Here is an 18,237-nt window from a genome sequence, read left to right as displayed (position 1 = left end):
CATGCAGGCCTAATCCAGGAAGCCAGAGGGGTTCCTCAAGATCAGCCAAGAAGGTCCTTGGCTTCACTAGGATGGAAATCAAATGCGAGCTCATAGGAAGTGAGAGCACAGTTTATTGAAGATAAGGAGAGAGCAGATGCGGATGGAGATTCTGGGAGACTCAGAAAGGAAAAGAGGGAGTCTTGTCTTTGTCAGGGTCTGGTATGCATATCCCCTCAGGCATCCAGGAACTGGTTAGAACGAAGAAGACAAAGGCCCAGGTCTTATTCCTTGGAGCCAGGGGGGCCTTGGCCTGGAGATATCTGGAGCCCTGGTCTGGAATGTGCATATGATGACTTCCTCAGGTCATTCTCACCTGGTTCTTCCTTAGATGTTATCTGTTCTAGAGAAATCATTAACTTCTTGTCCCTTACAAGGAAGATATACTGAGGGATGTGTTAAGTGGGGTGGGGGTACAGGTTCTGGTAAGAACAGAAGCAGAAAAAGGAGCAAAAGCAGATTTTTAGGGAGTCTTTCTCTTTGCCTATCTCCTCAAGGCATGCAAGCTTTCATAAGGAAATAAAGACCTGGAGGAGTGGTTAAATCTGAGTTGTTGTTGTTGTTTTTTTTTTTGCTAGGTTTGATGAAGAGTAGAGAACTGTTGAGAGTAGAGAACTGACAAAAGACAGCCTGGGTACTACACTATTTCTTGCAATTTTTCACTTTGATGTTTTATTTTCTGATAGGGTTAGTGATGGATTTTAAAGTAGTTTAAAAACTATTTTTATCAACTATTTTAGTTATTTCAGTCTCCAGTTTAATTTGCTGCTTAAAACTGACTCTATGTCTTTTTTCACATCATTCAGCATGATTTATGGAGTAGTTCATCCTTTCCTACTATTCTATAATGCTCTCTATGTAGTATAGTATGAATGTGGTTTATCTCTCATGTATTTAGGTTTTTGCTAATTTCTCTCAGCAGTAGTGTTCTGGGTAAAAGCCTTGACCATTGTGGTTAGGTTTATTCTTTTATAGTCTTATTTTTTATGTTTATTATTTATATATTTATTATGTAATCTTCATTACATTTTTTATTGAGATACAATCTAGATACAATAGGATGCACAGTTCTTCAGTGTACAGTTTGGTGAGTTTTGGCAAGATCTGTGTAATGACCACTCCGTTAAGGATAGAGAACATCCCTGGCTTCAGGGTCCTCTCATGCCCTTTCCAGTCAGTCCCTCCATCCCCGACCTAGACATTCTGCATCCTCTCACCCTATAGTCGTGTTGCTTGTTCTTGGACTTCAAATAAATATGCTCAATAGAGTATATAGTCTCTTGTGTCTGGTTTCTTTCACTCAACATAATGTTTTGGAGATGTATTCATGTGGTTGTGTGTAGCAAACTCCCTTCTTTACCCGTGAGCAGTGTCCCACTGTAGGCTTATCCATGGTTTATTTGTTCTCCTGTTAATGTAACTTTAGTTTGTTTGAAGTTTGGGATTATTATGAATAAAGCTCGCATAACCATTCTTGTACAAGTTGTGTGTGTGTGTGTGTGTGTGTGTGTGTGTTTTAATTTTTCTCAGGTAAATGTTTAGGGGTAAGGTTGCTGGGTCATAGAGTAGGTATATGTTTTAACTTTCTGAAAAGCTTCAAACAGTTTTCTAAAGTGGTTGAAGCTTTTTAAAGACCAACCACAGCCCCCACCCCCGCCCGGTGGTGGTAGATAGTTCTTCTGGTTACTCCACATTGTCGATCTTTTAATTTTAGGTCATCCTAGCTGCAGAGTTATTATTAGCCAAATATAAACAAAAGCCTATATATTTTTCTTTTTTTAATATTTTGTTTTTAATTGGCATTTCTCCAGTGACTAATGATGTTGAGTATCTTTTCATTTGCTTAGACCATTTTTATGTATTCTATTCTCAAGTGTGTATTCAGAGATTTTGCTTATACTTTAGGAGGTTATTTGTCCTTTTGTTATTGACTCATGTTTTTTTTTTTTTTTCCCAATATAGGCCTTTCAGAAACAGTTATTGCAAATATCTCCTAAAAGTAGATTATCTTTCTAATTTTCTTACTACTATCTTTTCATTAGCAAAAGAATTTAATTTTGATGAAGTACAGTTTATCACTTCCTTTATAGCTGGAGTGGTATGTTTCTTCTAATTTTATTTTCTTTTTCTTTTTTTTTTTAATTTTATTTTTTATAAACATATAATATATTTTTATCCCCAGGGGTACAGGTCTGTGAATCGCCAGGTTTACACACTTCACAGCAATCACCATAGCTAATTTTATTTTCTAAATTTTGGGGGCATATCAAAAAGGAGTTGTATTTTGTATATTGATCTTTTATACCTTCAAACCTCGATAAATTAACTTATTGACTTCTACTTTATCTGTAGGTGATTTTGGATTTTGTATATACACATGGCATCTTCAAATAATGATAGTTTTATTCTTTTTCAGTCCTTAAGCCTTTTATTTCTTTTTTTTTAAAGCTTTTATTTATTTATTTATTTATTTGACAGACAGAGATCACAAGTAGGCAGAGAGGCAGGCACAGAGAGAGAGAGGGAGGCAGGCTCCCTGCTGAGCAGAGAGCCCGATGCGATGCGGGGCTCAATCCCAGGACCCTGGGATCATGACCTGAGCTGAAGGCAGAGGCTTTAACCCACTGAGCCACCCAGGCGCCCCAAGCCTTTTATTTCTTATTCTTTCTTGCACAGCTAGGCCTTTATCAGAGTTTAATGGAAATGATGACAGCAAACATCCTTCTCTTGTTCTCAGTCTCAGAGTGGAAGTTCTCACTGTTTCATCATTTAGTATGATGCTCTTAATGGGTACTCTCTTTCAGATTAAGAACATTTTCTTCCATCTCTAGGTTTCTAAGAATTTTAATTTTGAATGGGTGTTGACTTTCATATATTACTTATGCATTTGTTGAGAGGTCAAATATTATTTCACCTTTTCATGCAATGGCTTCATCTTTGATCTGAAAAAACAAATTGGTCTCATAAAACAAGTTGGGAATTATTCTACTTTTTCATTCTCTACAAGTGTTGTCATTTATAATATTCATATTATTTCTTCTTTAAGGGTTTGAAAAATTCACTTTTCAAGCTATCTGGGCCTAGAGCCTTTTTTGGGAGGTTTTTTAGTTATTCAGTTATTCAGTTTATTTAGTACATTTAGATCTACTAAGGTGTTTCTGTTTTGTTTCCTTGTGTAATTTTGGTAAACTTTTTAAAGAAAATTTTCAGTTTAATCTAAAAATTTACATTTGTTGGCATAAAATGTTCATAATAACCCTAAGAGGGGAGGAGAGTTGGGGAATGGGTGAGCCTGGTGGTGGTTATTAAGGAGGATACTTATTGCATGGAGCACTGGATGTTATATGTAAACAATGAATCTTGGAACACTACATCAAGAACTAATGATTTGTTTTATGGTAACTAACATAACACAATAAAAATTTAAAAACAAAACAAAAGAAAACAAAAAACTTTAAGCTTTGTGATGTCTGTAGGTTTTATAGCGGATCTCCTCTTTCATTATTGATATTGGTAATATGTGTCTTCTCGCTTCCTTCCTTCCTCCTTTCCTTTCTTCCTTTCTTTTTTTATTCTTGAATTTCAACAAACGCCTTTGTGTTGTTAGTTTTACACTTGATCTTAGCCAAAAGGCCGAGAAGCTATTGTGTTGTTAGTGTTAATAGTGGGTGAAAGTGAAAAATATGAGTGTTAATAAATTCAATCAATGATATATTTCTTCCATCTGGATCTCTGTATCTTTGTGAGTTATCATTTTCATTTATGTCAGCCCCTAAAATTAAGTATTGGAAAAAATGTGGCCTTAGAATTATGTTTGGATTACTTTATCACAAAGTGTTTTAAGTCAGGCGTTTAAAAAAGAATGAAGCATAGTCAATTTTTGTTGGTAAACATAATTGTTGATAAACATACCAAATTATCTTTAAAATATCTTTCATCTTTAGCTCATTTTAAGTATTTTGAATCATATTTTTAATATATTTGACATATGAGTACTCTAGTACTCTAGTCCTAGTACTCTAGTACTCATATGTATGTATATACGTACTTGTAGTATATAATATAATTATAAATGAACGAGTATACATAGGGTGGTGGTATAATGTCAAAAATTTTATTTGGTTGGGTTTTGAGACCAACAGTTTAGAATGCTCCATAGCTCAATAGACTCAAAGCTTGAGAGAGGACTTAACTAATAATCAAATCTAGATTTTACAAATGAAAAACTGAAGCTTTAAGAAACCAAGTGAAAAAAAGAAAAGAAAAGAAACCAAGTGGCTTCCAAAGTTTGCTTGAGTAGCAGAAGCACAATTAAAACCCAGGCTCAGACTGTAATCTCCTATGCAGTGCTTTTTCCACCAGAGTAGATCATCTCTATAATCTCTCATGTCACTATCTAGGTACTTTTACTCCCTTAATTTATTGACTGTGAAATGCAGCTCTCACTGGCCTTCAATCTGTATTTTAACTTTTGGTTAAGTATTTGAGTTGACACCCATACTTACATTTATAGTCATGTGCCAAAGGAAACAAGTATTCGTGTATTAAAATTGAATCACCATGGCAATGTTGACTTCCACACTGTGAGGTTCTGACGTCAACTTTGGTTCACAGTCATTTTCTGAAGATGCAGATAGAGGTAAGCTATCTTTTGCATTTTTCTTTACATGAAATGAACTGCTGATAAGAATATGCTTTCATCTTTATTGTGGGTTATCAATGACTGCAACCTATAACCTTTCATTAGTGAAAAACAGTAATGACTGTCTAAACACAATCAGGAGCTTTTCCAGGCAGCCATGATCATTGCCTTCTCATTTCACTAAATAAGCATCTGATTGAACGTTCTGCAGCTGTTTCAATTATGAATTGATTTGAGGAGGGAAATTTCGCTTGGATTTTTTTCATACTTCCTCAAACAATGTTCCAGAAGGAGGAACATTGATAATCCTCAGCGGGAAGTACTCAATCACATTTCTAACAGTTGTGTTTATGCCCTTCAGTTGCTGGTCCTCCATTGGATAGAAAGTCTTGGTTAAATGCAGCTAGGAGATTTTTCTTTTTCATCCACCAGAGTTTGAACCAGTGCTCTAGAATCAAGGAAGTTGAGTGTAAATTTCACCACTATCTAATATTTTACTCTCAGTGTTTACCTGAACCAGAACTCTTCTGTGCTTTCTTCTGTATATGCCTATCTGTGGTGAAACCAAGTTTGTTTAGGAAATTGATTTTACCACCGAAATGATTTTGTTACCTTTTTATAATAGTCTAAAAGAGAATAACTGAAGTAACTTGATACCTTTTACAAACTGATTCTTCCAGAAGAGATTAAGAACACAATTAGTCAAGACTACATTCTTAAAAACAAAATAGAACAAAACCAGAAACACAACAGTTGAGTAAACTAATTCTATCATTTTCAATAAAACTGAGATACGAAAATATTATTTGACTCTTAAAAGATAAATGGTTTAACTGCTTAAGTTTTGCATTTTTTAACTGGGTATTGAGAAACTTTAGGTAATCTAGGGGTTCAAGGAGATACTAGTATTTAGAACAGGCTTTAAGAAAAAACATATTCTTATTAAACCTTTGGTTACTGGAATGAACCCTAGAAGTAAGAGCATAAAAGTGTTTTTTATTCAATGCCTGGTAAGGTTGCTGTCATCTTAGAGGTGACATTAACCACTGGCACAATCAGGAAATGGAGCTGATGCACTTACTCAGCATTTTTTAAGTATTATGTCTCTTACTGAAGAGGAGATATTTCAATTCAGGAGTCAGAAGTTGGCAAATAGGCTCTTTTCCCCCAAAGACATCATGATGTATTATTATTAAAGATAAAAGTAATCATAATATTAGTACTTCAAAGGACAGCTTTATAGTCATTTATATATTGTACTCTAATAAGCCATAAAGAAGATCTTTTTTTCCTCCTGAAAGCCAAGAAAGGAATACCAAAATAGAACATAGCAAGTAATTGAGTGCAATATGTTATCTCACAGTTGAAACTACTAAATAATATGTATCTGAGTATACTGGTGCAGACCTCCCTGCATAAGCTTTGTTTCAGCTGTGTGATTATTATGATTAATTATAAGGGTGTGCTGTTATAATTAGAAAACCTAGCAAAACATAGTTATGGTAAAAGAGTAAATGTTTTTAACATGGCTTCAGAGGCAATGGAAACATTCCTTGACTGTTTCCTTTTCTTTATTTCTTCTTCCATACCTTAGGATAGGGAATAGCACAAGTTTGGACGCATAGACGGTCAAGATTGTTTAGGAGGTTGGAATGAGGTTTCTGTCAATTACATAGCAAGTGGAAGACTCGAGTCATGAGGTTTTCACATTTAAAAGGACATTAGAGGACATCTCTTAACCCCATTATTTTATTTTACTTTAAAAAAATCTTTTGATGTATAGTTGACACATAATGTTATATTAGTTTCAGGTATACAACATCGTGATTGGGCATTTATACACATCACAAAACACTCGTGTAGTTGCCATCTGTCGCCATTCCAAATTAATGCAATACGATTGACTATATTCCCTATGCCGTACTTTTCATTCCTGTGGCTTACTTTATAACTGGAAGTTTTTACCTCTTGACACCATTCACCTACTTCACTCCCCCCACCCCTTTTGCTGCAATCACCAGATTATTCTCTGCATTTATGTAACTCCCTTTATTTTAGAGATGAGTAAACTGAGGTTCAGAGACATTGAAAACTATCCACCTAAGTAAAGCTGGAACTTGAACCCAGGTCTTTGGCATCCTCTGAGGCCAGCATACTTTCTGTAATCCTCCACTGCCTTCCATGGAGATGGAGAATACTGACTTTGACGTTGCCACTGATTTGCTGGGTGAGCTCAGTCAAGCAAGTCTTGGAAGTTGTTTCCTGCACCTTTCAAAGAAAGAGCATTTCTAAAGAAGTTTGATTCAGCAATTCACTTGCATGGGTGAATTTGACCCTGCTGTGACCAGGAAATGAAAAACACTCTTTCCACCAACTTGCTAGTTCCTAGAGAATCTATGGCTCCACTCATATATTTTATTTATTGCCCTCTGTTGTCTGAAGGTATGAAATATATTGTGTGTATAGCTAGCTTCGTATTTTTTTGGTAAACTTAGTTTTGTTCATTTTTTTGTTTTGTTTTGCTTGATTGATAGTAGCAAAACTAACAAGAGCTAATGAGACTTCCAGAAAACATTTTTACTAGGACATAATAAATGACAGTGGCAAACCTCATCTGCAGTGATCACAACATTCAACCCTAGAAACCAAATCAGAAGCCAAATGGGAACAGGCACCCCAAGGAGAGAAAAATACCAGTGCTGGGGAACAGCAACCTTGTCCACTCTGGCAGGCATAACATCCCTTCATCCAACCAGTTTTCTAAGTCACTAGGGTTTGGGAGCCCTTTCTAAGGTTGTCTTCATGAGAGTGGGTGGACAAATCAAGTCACATTCCTAAAGTTGTGGAGACAAGAGTTATTGTTTCCTTTACTTTGTGGATCTGATGATTTTCGGAAGATGGATTAAAAAAAATCAATATTAGATGGTTTTAAAAAAGAGTGTAGTGGGTTTTGCTATATTTCTTTTTTTTTTTTTTAAAGATTTTATTTATTTATTTGACAGAGAGAGATCACAAGCAGGCAGAGAGGCAGGCAGAGAGACAGGAGGAAGCAGGCTCCCTGCTGAGCAGAGAGCCCGATGCGGGACTCGATCCCAGGACTCCGAGATCATGACCTGAGCTGAAGGCAGCAGCTTAACCCACTGAGCCACCCAGGTGCCCTGGTTTTGCTATATTTCTAGAAGAAAGGGTTTTGCAGTGAGCAACTCAAATTGATGACCTTAGTCCCTCTGACCCTGAGATTTGTATGAACTAAATAAGCCCTTGGATCCTTTTCCTTGATTAGACTTTTAAACAATGAAATATTTCAAATCACAACAGAAGCACAGAAGTAATATAATCAACAATGATTATGTTTAATGCATCTCAACATTTTGCTATACACATTTCCTTCAGATGTTTTATTTTATGGATAACTAAACTGAGTACAGATTTGAAGTCATCTCATTTACTCTGTCCTGATCTGATGCCTATGGCTTCTCAGAGGAGCTGTATTTGGTTCATTTTTATGGTATTTTTACATATTTATCTATCTATAAATCATATATGTTATTGTCTCAAGTAGTTTTTTAAAAAAGAGTATTATTTATTTGAGAAAGAGAGCACGAGAGAAGGCCCAGAGAGAGGAGCAGAGCGGGAGGGAGAAGGATAAGCAGTCTCCGCACTGAGCAAGGAGCCTTACACGAGGCTCGATCTCATGACCCTGAAATCATGACCTAAGCTGAAACCAAGAGTCAGCCACTTAACCAACTAAGCCACCCAGGCACTCTGTTCGAGTAGTTTTAACCTTCACATAAATGATATCATACAGTACATACCATTTCCCAACTTGACTTTTTCATTCAACACTACATTTTGAAGGTCTAAACGCATAGATCCATATAGCTCTCATTCATTTTAACTAATGCAACACACTCCAGCATGTGAACATGCTCTAATCTGTTCTTCTATTGGATATTAGGATGTTCTTCCTAGTTTTCTGCTATTACAAACAATACCACAATGAGTATCTCTGTATATGTCTTGTGCAGCTGTAGGAGATTTTCTTTAAGAAGGGAAATTGCAGAGTTCCAGGTCAGCTGTATATTGAGCTTTCCTGGAAACTAAATTGGTCAGTCATGTGGTTGTACTAATTTGTATTTTCATCAGCATTATATGGAAATTGTTTTCCCACATCCTTATAACGTAGTTCCAAAACAGCATTGCCAAACTATTTGATTTTTGTTAATCTGATGGTTATGAAATAGTATTTAATTTATATTTCTCTCATTAGTAGTGTTATCTTGCAGCTTTCCCATGTTTCCTGAAGACCCTATAATCCTTTCTTATGTTAAAGTTTTGGATAAGTAATGTATTCATGTATTTAAAAATTAAAGCAATGTCTTAAAAATATATATTGAAGGGTGTCATTTCTACTTTGCCTCATTCACCCACCCAGATCTTAACTTTATTCTGGTGTTTTGTGCACATAGATGCAAACATGCATGCAGATTCTTATTTTCCCTCCTTACCTAAAAATAGCATACTATGTGAATTGTTCTAAACCTTGCTTTTTCTACTTAATCATATATCCTGTACTTGTACACCTGCATGGCATTCCCCTTTTAGGTGTAGCACAGATAATTTAGCCAGTCTTCTCTTGGTGGGTACTTCGGCTATTTTTTCTCTGTTGTTATTAAGCTCAGTGTTTTAATGAATACTCTTGATCTTGTTTTCATTCATCGACAGGATAAATTCCTAGAAGAGGGCCAGAGGATAAATTATTTTGCAAGCTTGATAGATATTTTATTTTATTTTTTTTTTAAAGATTTTTATTTATTTGACAGAGAGAGAGATCACAAATAGGCAGTGAGGCAGTCAGAGAGAGAGAGGAGGAAGCAGGCTCCCCACTGAGCAGAGAGCCCGATGCGGGCCTCGATTCCAGGACCCTGGGACCATGACCTGAGCCGAAGGCAGAGGCTTTAACCCACTGAGCCACCCAGGCGCCCATTGATAGATATTTTAATCTGTGTCCCCCAACTCATTCCATGAGGGAGGAAGAATGCACCACTTTGCATTCCCATGGCAACAGATTATGTTCTCAAACTTTTATTGTACCCAGTGTGTTTGGGGGAATGGTATATAGATACATCTTTAGTTGTGTCGCTTTTATTATGAGAGAAGTTGAGCATCTTTTAACACATATAGGGGGCCTGTATATTTCTTTCCTTACAACTCTCTTCCATTCTTTTACTGGATTGTCATATTGATTTCTAAGACTTATTTACATATTTGGGGATTTAATTTATTTGTTTTAGATATGAATTGTAAATATTTTGACCACTTTTTCTTTTGCTTTTACTTGTTTTGGTAGCATTCAAAATTTCTTTTTTCTCTTCTTCTTCTTTCTTCTTCTTCTTCTTCATCTTCGTCTTCGTTGTCTTCTTCTTTCTCTTCTTCTTCATGTAGGTTCTACACCCATTATGGAGCCCAGTGTGGGACCTGAACTCACAACCCTGAGACCAAGACCTGAGCTGAGATCATGAGTCAGACACTTAACCAACTGAGGCGCCCAGGCCCCCCAAATTTCTTTTTTCCTTTTTACATAATAACATTTCTTAATATTTTTTAGAGGAATCTGGATTTTGAGACATGGTTAGAAAACTTTCTCCTCAAAAGTTACAAAAAAGTTTTCCTGTGTATTGTTCTACTTTTATGGTTTCATATTAAACACTTAAATATTTTATTCATTTGACATTTATTCTGTTGCTAGATGTGAGGTATGTTTTCCCATATGGCTACTAGGTTATACAAATAGTGCTTTTTTTTTGTTTAAACTTTATTCTTATACCAATGATTTGAGATGCTGCCTTTATATTATAATAAATTCTAGCATATATTTGGGCCTGTTTTGACTTTTTATTCTATTCCATCAGTCTTTCTTTTAAAGCTGTCTTAATTACTGAGGCTTTATACTATGTTTTAATTCTACCAGTTCCCAAAGGATAATGACAATAATTCACAGTTCGTAAAGCTCAGCAAACCCTTGTTAGTTCGAATACTGCCAGAAACTAAAGCAAAAAGAATGTCATAAAAGGAGTCAGAAGAAAAAAGATACATTCCTTAAATGGCACACTAATAATGCTGACTGCAAAGTTTTCAGCTGAAATTATGGAAACCAAAAGACAGCAATGTGATATTATTCAAGTGCTGCAAGAAAAACAGTGCTAGTTTACAATTCTTTACCTATTGAAAATATTCCTAAAAATGAAGATAAAACAAAAATGTTTGTAGACAAACAAAGTCTGAAAAACTATAAATTCTGGTTGGCATTGTTTCCCCCTTCATCACAGTGAAGAAGCCATTCCATTTTTCTTTTAGTTTCCATTGTTTCATTTGAAAAGTTAGCTGTAATTCTAATCATGGGTCTTTTGAAGATAATATGCCTTTTCCTCTAACTGCCTATAGGACTTGCCCTTTGTCTTTGATTTTCTTTAGTTTCACTACAATATATTCATGTATTTAAGTTTCTCCACTTGACATTCATTTGGGCTTTTTGAATTGTAAACTGATGCCTTCAGTCAACCACAGAAAACTCTTAACCCTCATCTCTTGAAATATTGTCTTTGATTCATTATATCTTTCCTCTCCTTCTGAGTTTCCAGTTAAACACTTACACCTTCTCGCTCCATTTGCCTACTATTTTACTCATTCATTGTGCATTTTTCATGTATTTTTATTGCTTCATATTGCCTTTTGTATTTTCTGAACCGTGGTCCAGTTCACTATTTTTTTCATAAAATTATTAAAATTCTTTTATTAATCTTACTCTTAGAGATTTAAAAATTTAGGTGATTTTATTTTATTTCTATAAGAGCCTAGTATGGCTTTTGTTCAAGTTTCCTAGATCTTTGTTTGATTTCCCGCTCCTTGGCTATAGCTCCAAGGTCATCCCTTGTTTCTTTAGACACAGTTGGTTTACAGTCTGTGGTGATTCTAGTATATAATAATTTGTTAATCTTGTTTTGTCTTTCTTACATTTGCCAGTTCAAACAAATGGAGCTTTGTTTCTTTGCATGTCTGGTTATGTTTGAATGTGTATTTTAAAACATGTTAAAAATTGAAATTTCCTTCCTCCAAAGTGATGTGTGTTACTTCTGCTAGGTTTCTGAGAGTGAAACCAGTCCATGATCATCAAATCCAAGGACTGAAATTCTCTTCAATCACAGACAATTTCAGCATAGTATTTAACTCTGAATTAGGGCTAGTCTGCTTCTAATTCAAACTCATCTTGAGGGTAGAGTTGTTTGAAGATAAGTTATTGTGGATAAAGTCTTTTTGTTTGTTTTCAGTCTCCCTTTCTTTAGACTTAGGGTTTTGATTTCCATCCTTCCTGCCTGCAGAGGAAAATAGCTCAACATTGCCAAGAGTACCATATCCATGGGTCAAAACTTTCTTCCATGCTCAATGATCTCTTTGGTCCTTTTTTTGTTTAATTTTGGCCCGGTAGTTCTTTAATGTGACAATGGTTCTGGAGTGACTTTAATAAGATGTTTGTTCCTATTTTGTCCAGATTTTTAAGTTATTTTAGCAGAAAATCCCATTAACTTAACCTACCTTATCTTTGCTAGAAAAAGAAAATTAGCTATTTCTCATGTTAAATAGTACATCAAGCCAGACCTATTTATGGTCTCCTTAGTTTCTTTAAGAAAGGTGCTGCTTTTAAAGGGAAGGCGGAAGTTGAATTTCAAAATGTAATTTAAAATTTTTAAAACATAAACTTATTTTTAAAAGCCATAAAGACAAGAATTAGACTACATAAAGACTAAGAGGAAAGAGACTTAACTTGAAAAAAAAGTCATACAGAAATTCAAATATCTAATGGAGGAAAAAATTACAACATGAATAACAAAGAGCTAATTTTTTAATATCAAAAAAGTCTCACAAATCAATATGCAAAAGGTAAACTTCTCAAAAGGAAAATGAACAAGGCTATAAAAGGCATCTCACAGAAAAAGGTGTTTTAAAGTTCTTTAATCTATGAGAAAATGTTCAACATCATCCATATTTAAGACTATGCAAATTAAACAATTAAAACAATGATTTCTCCCTTATCATATTATTAAGCTTAGCTCATCAAAAAGTTTAAATGTGGTCAAGAGTACATACCTTGATTTGGCAAGGGAGTACATGAAAATATTAACAGCTCTTACCTTTGAAAGGCTGGCCTAAGTGAGTGACGGGGAGAAGACGTTACATTTTCACAGTGTATGCTTTTATGGTATTTGAATGTGTATTTAAAAAAATATATTTTTAAATAAAAGTTTGTTAGAGAGGAGAAGGGAGTTGGGGGAAATTGGAAGGGGAGGTGAACCATGAAAGACTATGGACTCTGGAAAACAATCTGCAGGGTTTGAAGCGGTGGGGGATGGGAGGTTGGGGGAACCGGGTGTTGGATATTAGGGAGGGCACGGATTGCATGGAGCACTGGCTGTGGTGCAAAAACAAGGAATACTGTTATGCTGAAAATTTAAAAAAAAAAGTTTAAAATTTTAGAGTCAAATGTCTAGATACTTTCTTCTGTGTTCAAAACTTTTCTGTGTTTAAAGTGATAGAGCATAAAGGATGTTTGCACTGTATAAAACATTATTAATTTACTAAGTACCTGCTTGGTTAATACAATGGTGAATGGAGCAGAAATGTTTGCTAAAAAAATAAGGTACAAGTGTTTATGCTTTTTGGGTTCTGATTAAACTTAGAGCAGGACCTTCCTGGTGTTTAAGTATTTCCTTTTTCTACTCTGATGTCAGAGTGAGGCACCCTCGTGACATTGTAGAGATCAGGTAGAACATAGTTTGTATGTTTGGATCTTCTTGGAAGTCCAAGGGGCCTCATGTTTTACCTAGAATCAAGGGAATTGGTGCATCTTGAATGAAATTGGGAACTTAAATTACTATGCTGAATAAAGGTGTTCTTAACATTAAGATTTTTAAAAAATTTACACATAGCCTTGGTCTTAATATTTTGTTTTCTTTCTGTGCAACTGCTACCTAGATATAGTATGTGTATGTTTCGTTTTTGTTTTAATGACTGTTTAAGGAAGTGATTCCTTTTAAATAGTTGTGTGTTTTTTTTTAACTAATGAAGTTATTAATTCTTTTTTTTTTAAGATTTTATTTATTTGACAGAGACACAGTGAGAGAGGGAACACAAGCAGGGGGAGTGGGAGAGGGAGAAGCAGGCTTCCCACCGAGCAGGAAGCCAGATGTGGGGCTTGATCCCAGGACCCTGGAATCATGACCCGAGCCAAAGGCAGAGGCTTAACGCACCAGCCACCCAGGCGCCCCTAATTCTTTCTTCCTGATCCCCTTTGGATTGGACTTTGATCTTTGCATGCTGAGCAGCTCTTCCTAGATATACTTGGTATAGGTACAGTTACTTTAAGAATCAGAATGCCAGCTCATGCTTGGGATAAAGAAGAGACAAATGGTTATGTTCTAGAACACAGGTACCCTTGTGGTCAGGCTATAGGATTTAAAAATATTATCAAAAAGGGGCACATGGCTGTTTCAGTCAGTTAAGTATCTGACTCTTGGTTTTGGCTCAGGTCATGAGATGGAGCCCAGCGCTGGGCTCTACACACAGTGCAGAGTCTACCTGTCCCTTTCCCCCTGCTCCTTCTGTGCACTCTCTCTCTCTCTCTCTCGAATATATAAATAAAATCTTCTAAAAAATTACAAAGAAGAAAATGTAACACCTACTATAACAATTTATATCGTTTTTACAGCGACCAAATAAGATAGTTTGACTCTCCATAACTTCACCAAACATAATACTTAAGTTTTCTGATCATGTCTGATCTCTGGATTGATTGCGGGGTGGGGGGAGCAGAGAATGAAATATCTAATGCTTGTCCTATAACTTCACCTTGGGGAAAAAGTGACCTAGTAGTCATTCTAGAATAAATCTCAAAGTGTCTTTGTACTTTGTTAATTTCTAGGTGAAAAAGTCTTTTTATCTCTGTATGGAGCTGCCATAGACATGAATATAAGGCTGGACAGAAATTCCTTGATCCTTGAGAAAACCTACATATCTCTGTCCAGTCAGCGAATTATAACTATTCACAACCGCAGTAACATCATTGCCCACTTCCAGTGGAAGATATTTGCTACCCAGGAAGAAGAAGACAGAGAAAAGTTTAGGTTTGTAAGAAAAATCACCCATATGCTGTAATTTGGGGGAACTCAAAGCTCACTTACCATGAAAAATCCGAGACTTTTGTGGTAAGTTTTTAACCAACTCAAATAAGGTCAGATTTTTATAACTTGGTCCCAGTGTATGATGCTCCTTTGTTCATTTAAAGAACTTGAATTGAGCTATGTGGAATACAATGTTGTTCATCCATGGTTAATCTCAACCTGGTTATAATTTATTAGTGGCTAAACTCCTAGATTTTTAAGACCAAATATATAATTTTTCACTAGTCTCTCAAAACTAACCTATAGGACTGTATTTTGTTTCATAAACCTAATAAGATTGGTCAGATTTCATGGTTTCTAAAAATAATCTGTCTTGAATTGGGATCAGTGTGGATTTTTTTTTCAATGAGAAGATATTTCCAGAAAATATGAAGAATGAGGAACAAGAAGGGCTTAGATATAATGGCTTTTATATTCTCAGCTTTAGTAGCATTGCTCAATCCCTGCTAACCATATAATTTAATGATTTCTTGTTGGTATCTTTAATCTTTTCCTTTTTAAAATACTTCAGGCAGGGGAGAAAATTAATAAAGTGGCAAGCCAAACTCTTTTTAAGTAATCTCATCACTGTTAAATTTTGAATATTTCTTTTTACTGAATCTATCCCTGCCTCTTCTAAAGTCCATTTTCATTTTTATCTCCTTCCACCCTCCCTGAATTAGCACTTTTGCTGCTTTCATTGGACTTCATTTCAGCCTTTTTTTATTTGCCTCTCCATTTTCATTAAAGATTAGCCCTGGGAAGCTTCAAAGCTTTGTTTAAAACCAAGTTAGTATATGATAAAAATAAAAATCTTAGGTCCATGGAAACCGGGCAGAAATCCCCCAGTGTTCTGTCCCTAATTGAATCAGAAGGAGCTGTGACAATGGCAGGACCCAGTGGACCAGAAGCTTTATCATTCAGACAATGAGCTTTAATCACTGGATTACCACTGTGCCATCTTTAAAAAGTGAGAAAAGAAAAACCTTTCCTGCCTCAAAACTTCAGTTCACCTCATAGCATAGAAATACCAGTATTCAAAAAGGCAAGAGGAAACTGCTTATCCACTGCTTTATCTGTCCTGATTCCCTCATTCATGAGTGTCCCAACAATAAGAATGGTCCAAGCATGCTTAAAGAGAAAATAGGAGAGCAGGTACAAACGAAGAAACTCCAGCAAACACAGTGTTTCAGTATCCTGCTTGTCCTGCGGGCATAATCTTTTGGGGAGTGTGGGTACACACCGTCAGAAGGAAACCAGCTTTATCTTCAACTATGTGCATTTGATTATATGTCTAACCCATGCCTAATGCCAGGGCAATGTCCAAAAGTGTTTAAGGAAGTTAATTTCAACAGTGAAACTCACAAAAAACTTAAACCAATAATTATCAGAGATGCCAGGGACAGAGAATGTAATTTCAACAACGCCTGGATAGACATTCTTTTCTTTTATTCCTCTACTCTTTATCTCTTTCATATCATCCTGAGGCTTCTTTTTCCTTTTCTCTTGTGTTCTTTCTTTCACTATCTTTCCTGCTCTCTTAGTTCCTATAGAAATTTTTTTTTTGTAGCAAGGGAATAATATGCAATAACATTTTCATAATCGTGATTGGCAGCCTACTTTGATCATCTAGGATTTTGCCGTTCCATTAAACAATGAACTTGAAAAGTGGCTTCAGATGACTAAACATTTTCAGATGACTTCCATTTTCACTTTGGGTGACAAATGGCAACACGACTCAATGTTTCTCCAAACTGGATTGGTTGATCTAAGTGCAGATGTTACTGAATACACTGCTCTTTACCTTCTCCCTCTACCTTTCCTCGGGCCAGATGGCCAGGGCAAGAGGGGAAAGAGAGTTAGAGGGGAAGTAGGCCATTTATGCCCAATTTCTTATTTGGCCAGGTTGTCTTTTCTGTTTTATGCCTCTCTTGTTCCTTGTTATATCCCCAACCATGCCATAACTTTTTTATTTTTTAATGTATTTTTTTTAATTGAAGTTCGTGTTATTAGTCATGAATTCTCGTCCTGGATATAATTGGAGATGGAATGCCTATCCTCTCAAAAAGCAAGACAAATACAGAGAGGTTTGCCTTTTACTGAAGGCAGTTTGGTCTTCAACTTGGAACAGAGAGGATCTGCTCTAAATGCGTTCATGCATACTTTGCGAGAGTAGTTTCCCTTTGTAGCTCCCCAAGAACCCAAGACTTGCTCTATACAAGAACTCCTAGAGGCCTCAGTGGAACCCCCCCACAAAGTTGTCAGCATGGATTTATTCCTCAACTTTCAGGTACAGGAAGTGATGTGTTTCTCTAGATAGACCAGTTTTAATGAGTGTTGAGCCTGCCACCCAGCTAATAGTAAATTTAATCATAGTTGTGTTTGGGAGTCCCTTCTCTTCCCCAGGGTGAACCAAGAATCTGCAGACTTGGATGGTAACTTGGTAAACAGGAAGGCAGACCTAGTCTTTGATTTAGAATAGTCACCACAAAGTTGCTTGGTGTCCAGGGTCACATGGTCTGATTGAAGATGGATGACTTCATCTTTTCTGTGCCATCTGTGGACATGAGAATATTTCTCTCTTGAAGGCCAAAGCTCTTAATTTTTAATCTCCTCAGCATCCAAGTACACTTCTTGGGGGCACTGCAAAGGAGCAGGGTCTCTAGCACCTCAATATAAGGGCGCATTTACTGGTCCAGTGCTACTGTACCTGAGACACAAGGCTTTCCCATTCATTATAATCCATAGGCTGAACGAGACTTGATGCCTGAATGCGGCAACCAGACCATTTGTAAAATGGGTTAAATCCATGGTTTTACTGAGAGAGAGGGCTAGTGTGTGGTTCTGCTGTCTGATGAAAGGTTTCCTCATCTGTAAATCAGAAGCACCTCTGAATGTCGGAGACCAGGAACAGCAGCAGGACAAGATGGCCCAACAGTAGCCCGAGGGTTAGACGAGCCCTTGCTGCAGTCACCTCAGTTCAAGGTGTTTCACGTTCCCTTCTCAGACTGGCAGCCTTGGTTCCAGTGCTCTAATCGGAGGGCAAAGAAGAAGACATACAGTGCATCACCACCCCTTTTGCATTATGGGGCTGTCAGGGATTCATGGGCCCCAGCAGTGTGGGAGAAGAGCATTTGGGAATTTTTCTTTCATTCTCTTCTGTTTTCTGTTGTGAGGTTTGAGTTAATCATACTCATCAGTTCATGCAGCATTACCATCCTTGGTCCATATAAGACATTTTATTTCTACACCGCACTCCTAAGAACCCCCTCAAGAAATAGAATGTTTATGATTCCCATTATTTGTTTAAATACTTTTTCAATCTCTCACATCAAATTTACC

At 36.3% G+C, this 18,237-nt stretch overlaps 1 protein-coding gene across 1 annotated transcript in view; it reads left to right on the top strand.

The window, feature by feature from the left end:
• HYDIN (HYDIN axonemal central pair apparatus protein) overlaps positions 1–18,237 on the top strand; it is a 403,917-nt gene that overhangs the window by 135,731 nt on the left and 249,949 nt on the right. The window contains exon 10 of the mRNA XM_047711407.1: positions 14,658–14,859. Within this exon, the coding sequence (XP_047567363.1) occupies positions 14,658–14,859 (202 nt within the window). The remainder of the gene's footprint in view (positions 1–14,657; positions 14,860–18,237) is intronic.

The sequence above is a fragment of the Lutra lutra genome, chromosome 17 (genome assembly GCF_902655055.1).
Source record: "Lutra lutra chromosome 17, mLutLut1.2, whole genome shotgun sequence".
Taxonomy (NCBI): Eukaryota; Metazoa; Chordata; class Mammalia; order Carnivora; family Mustelidae; genus Lutra; species Lutra lutra.
This window is presented reverse-complemented; position numbering and strand designations above follow the sequence as displayed.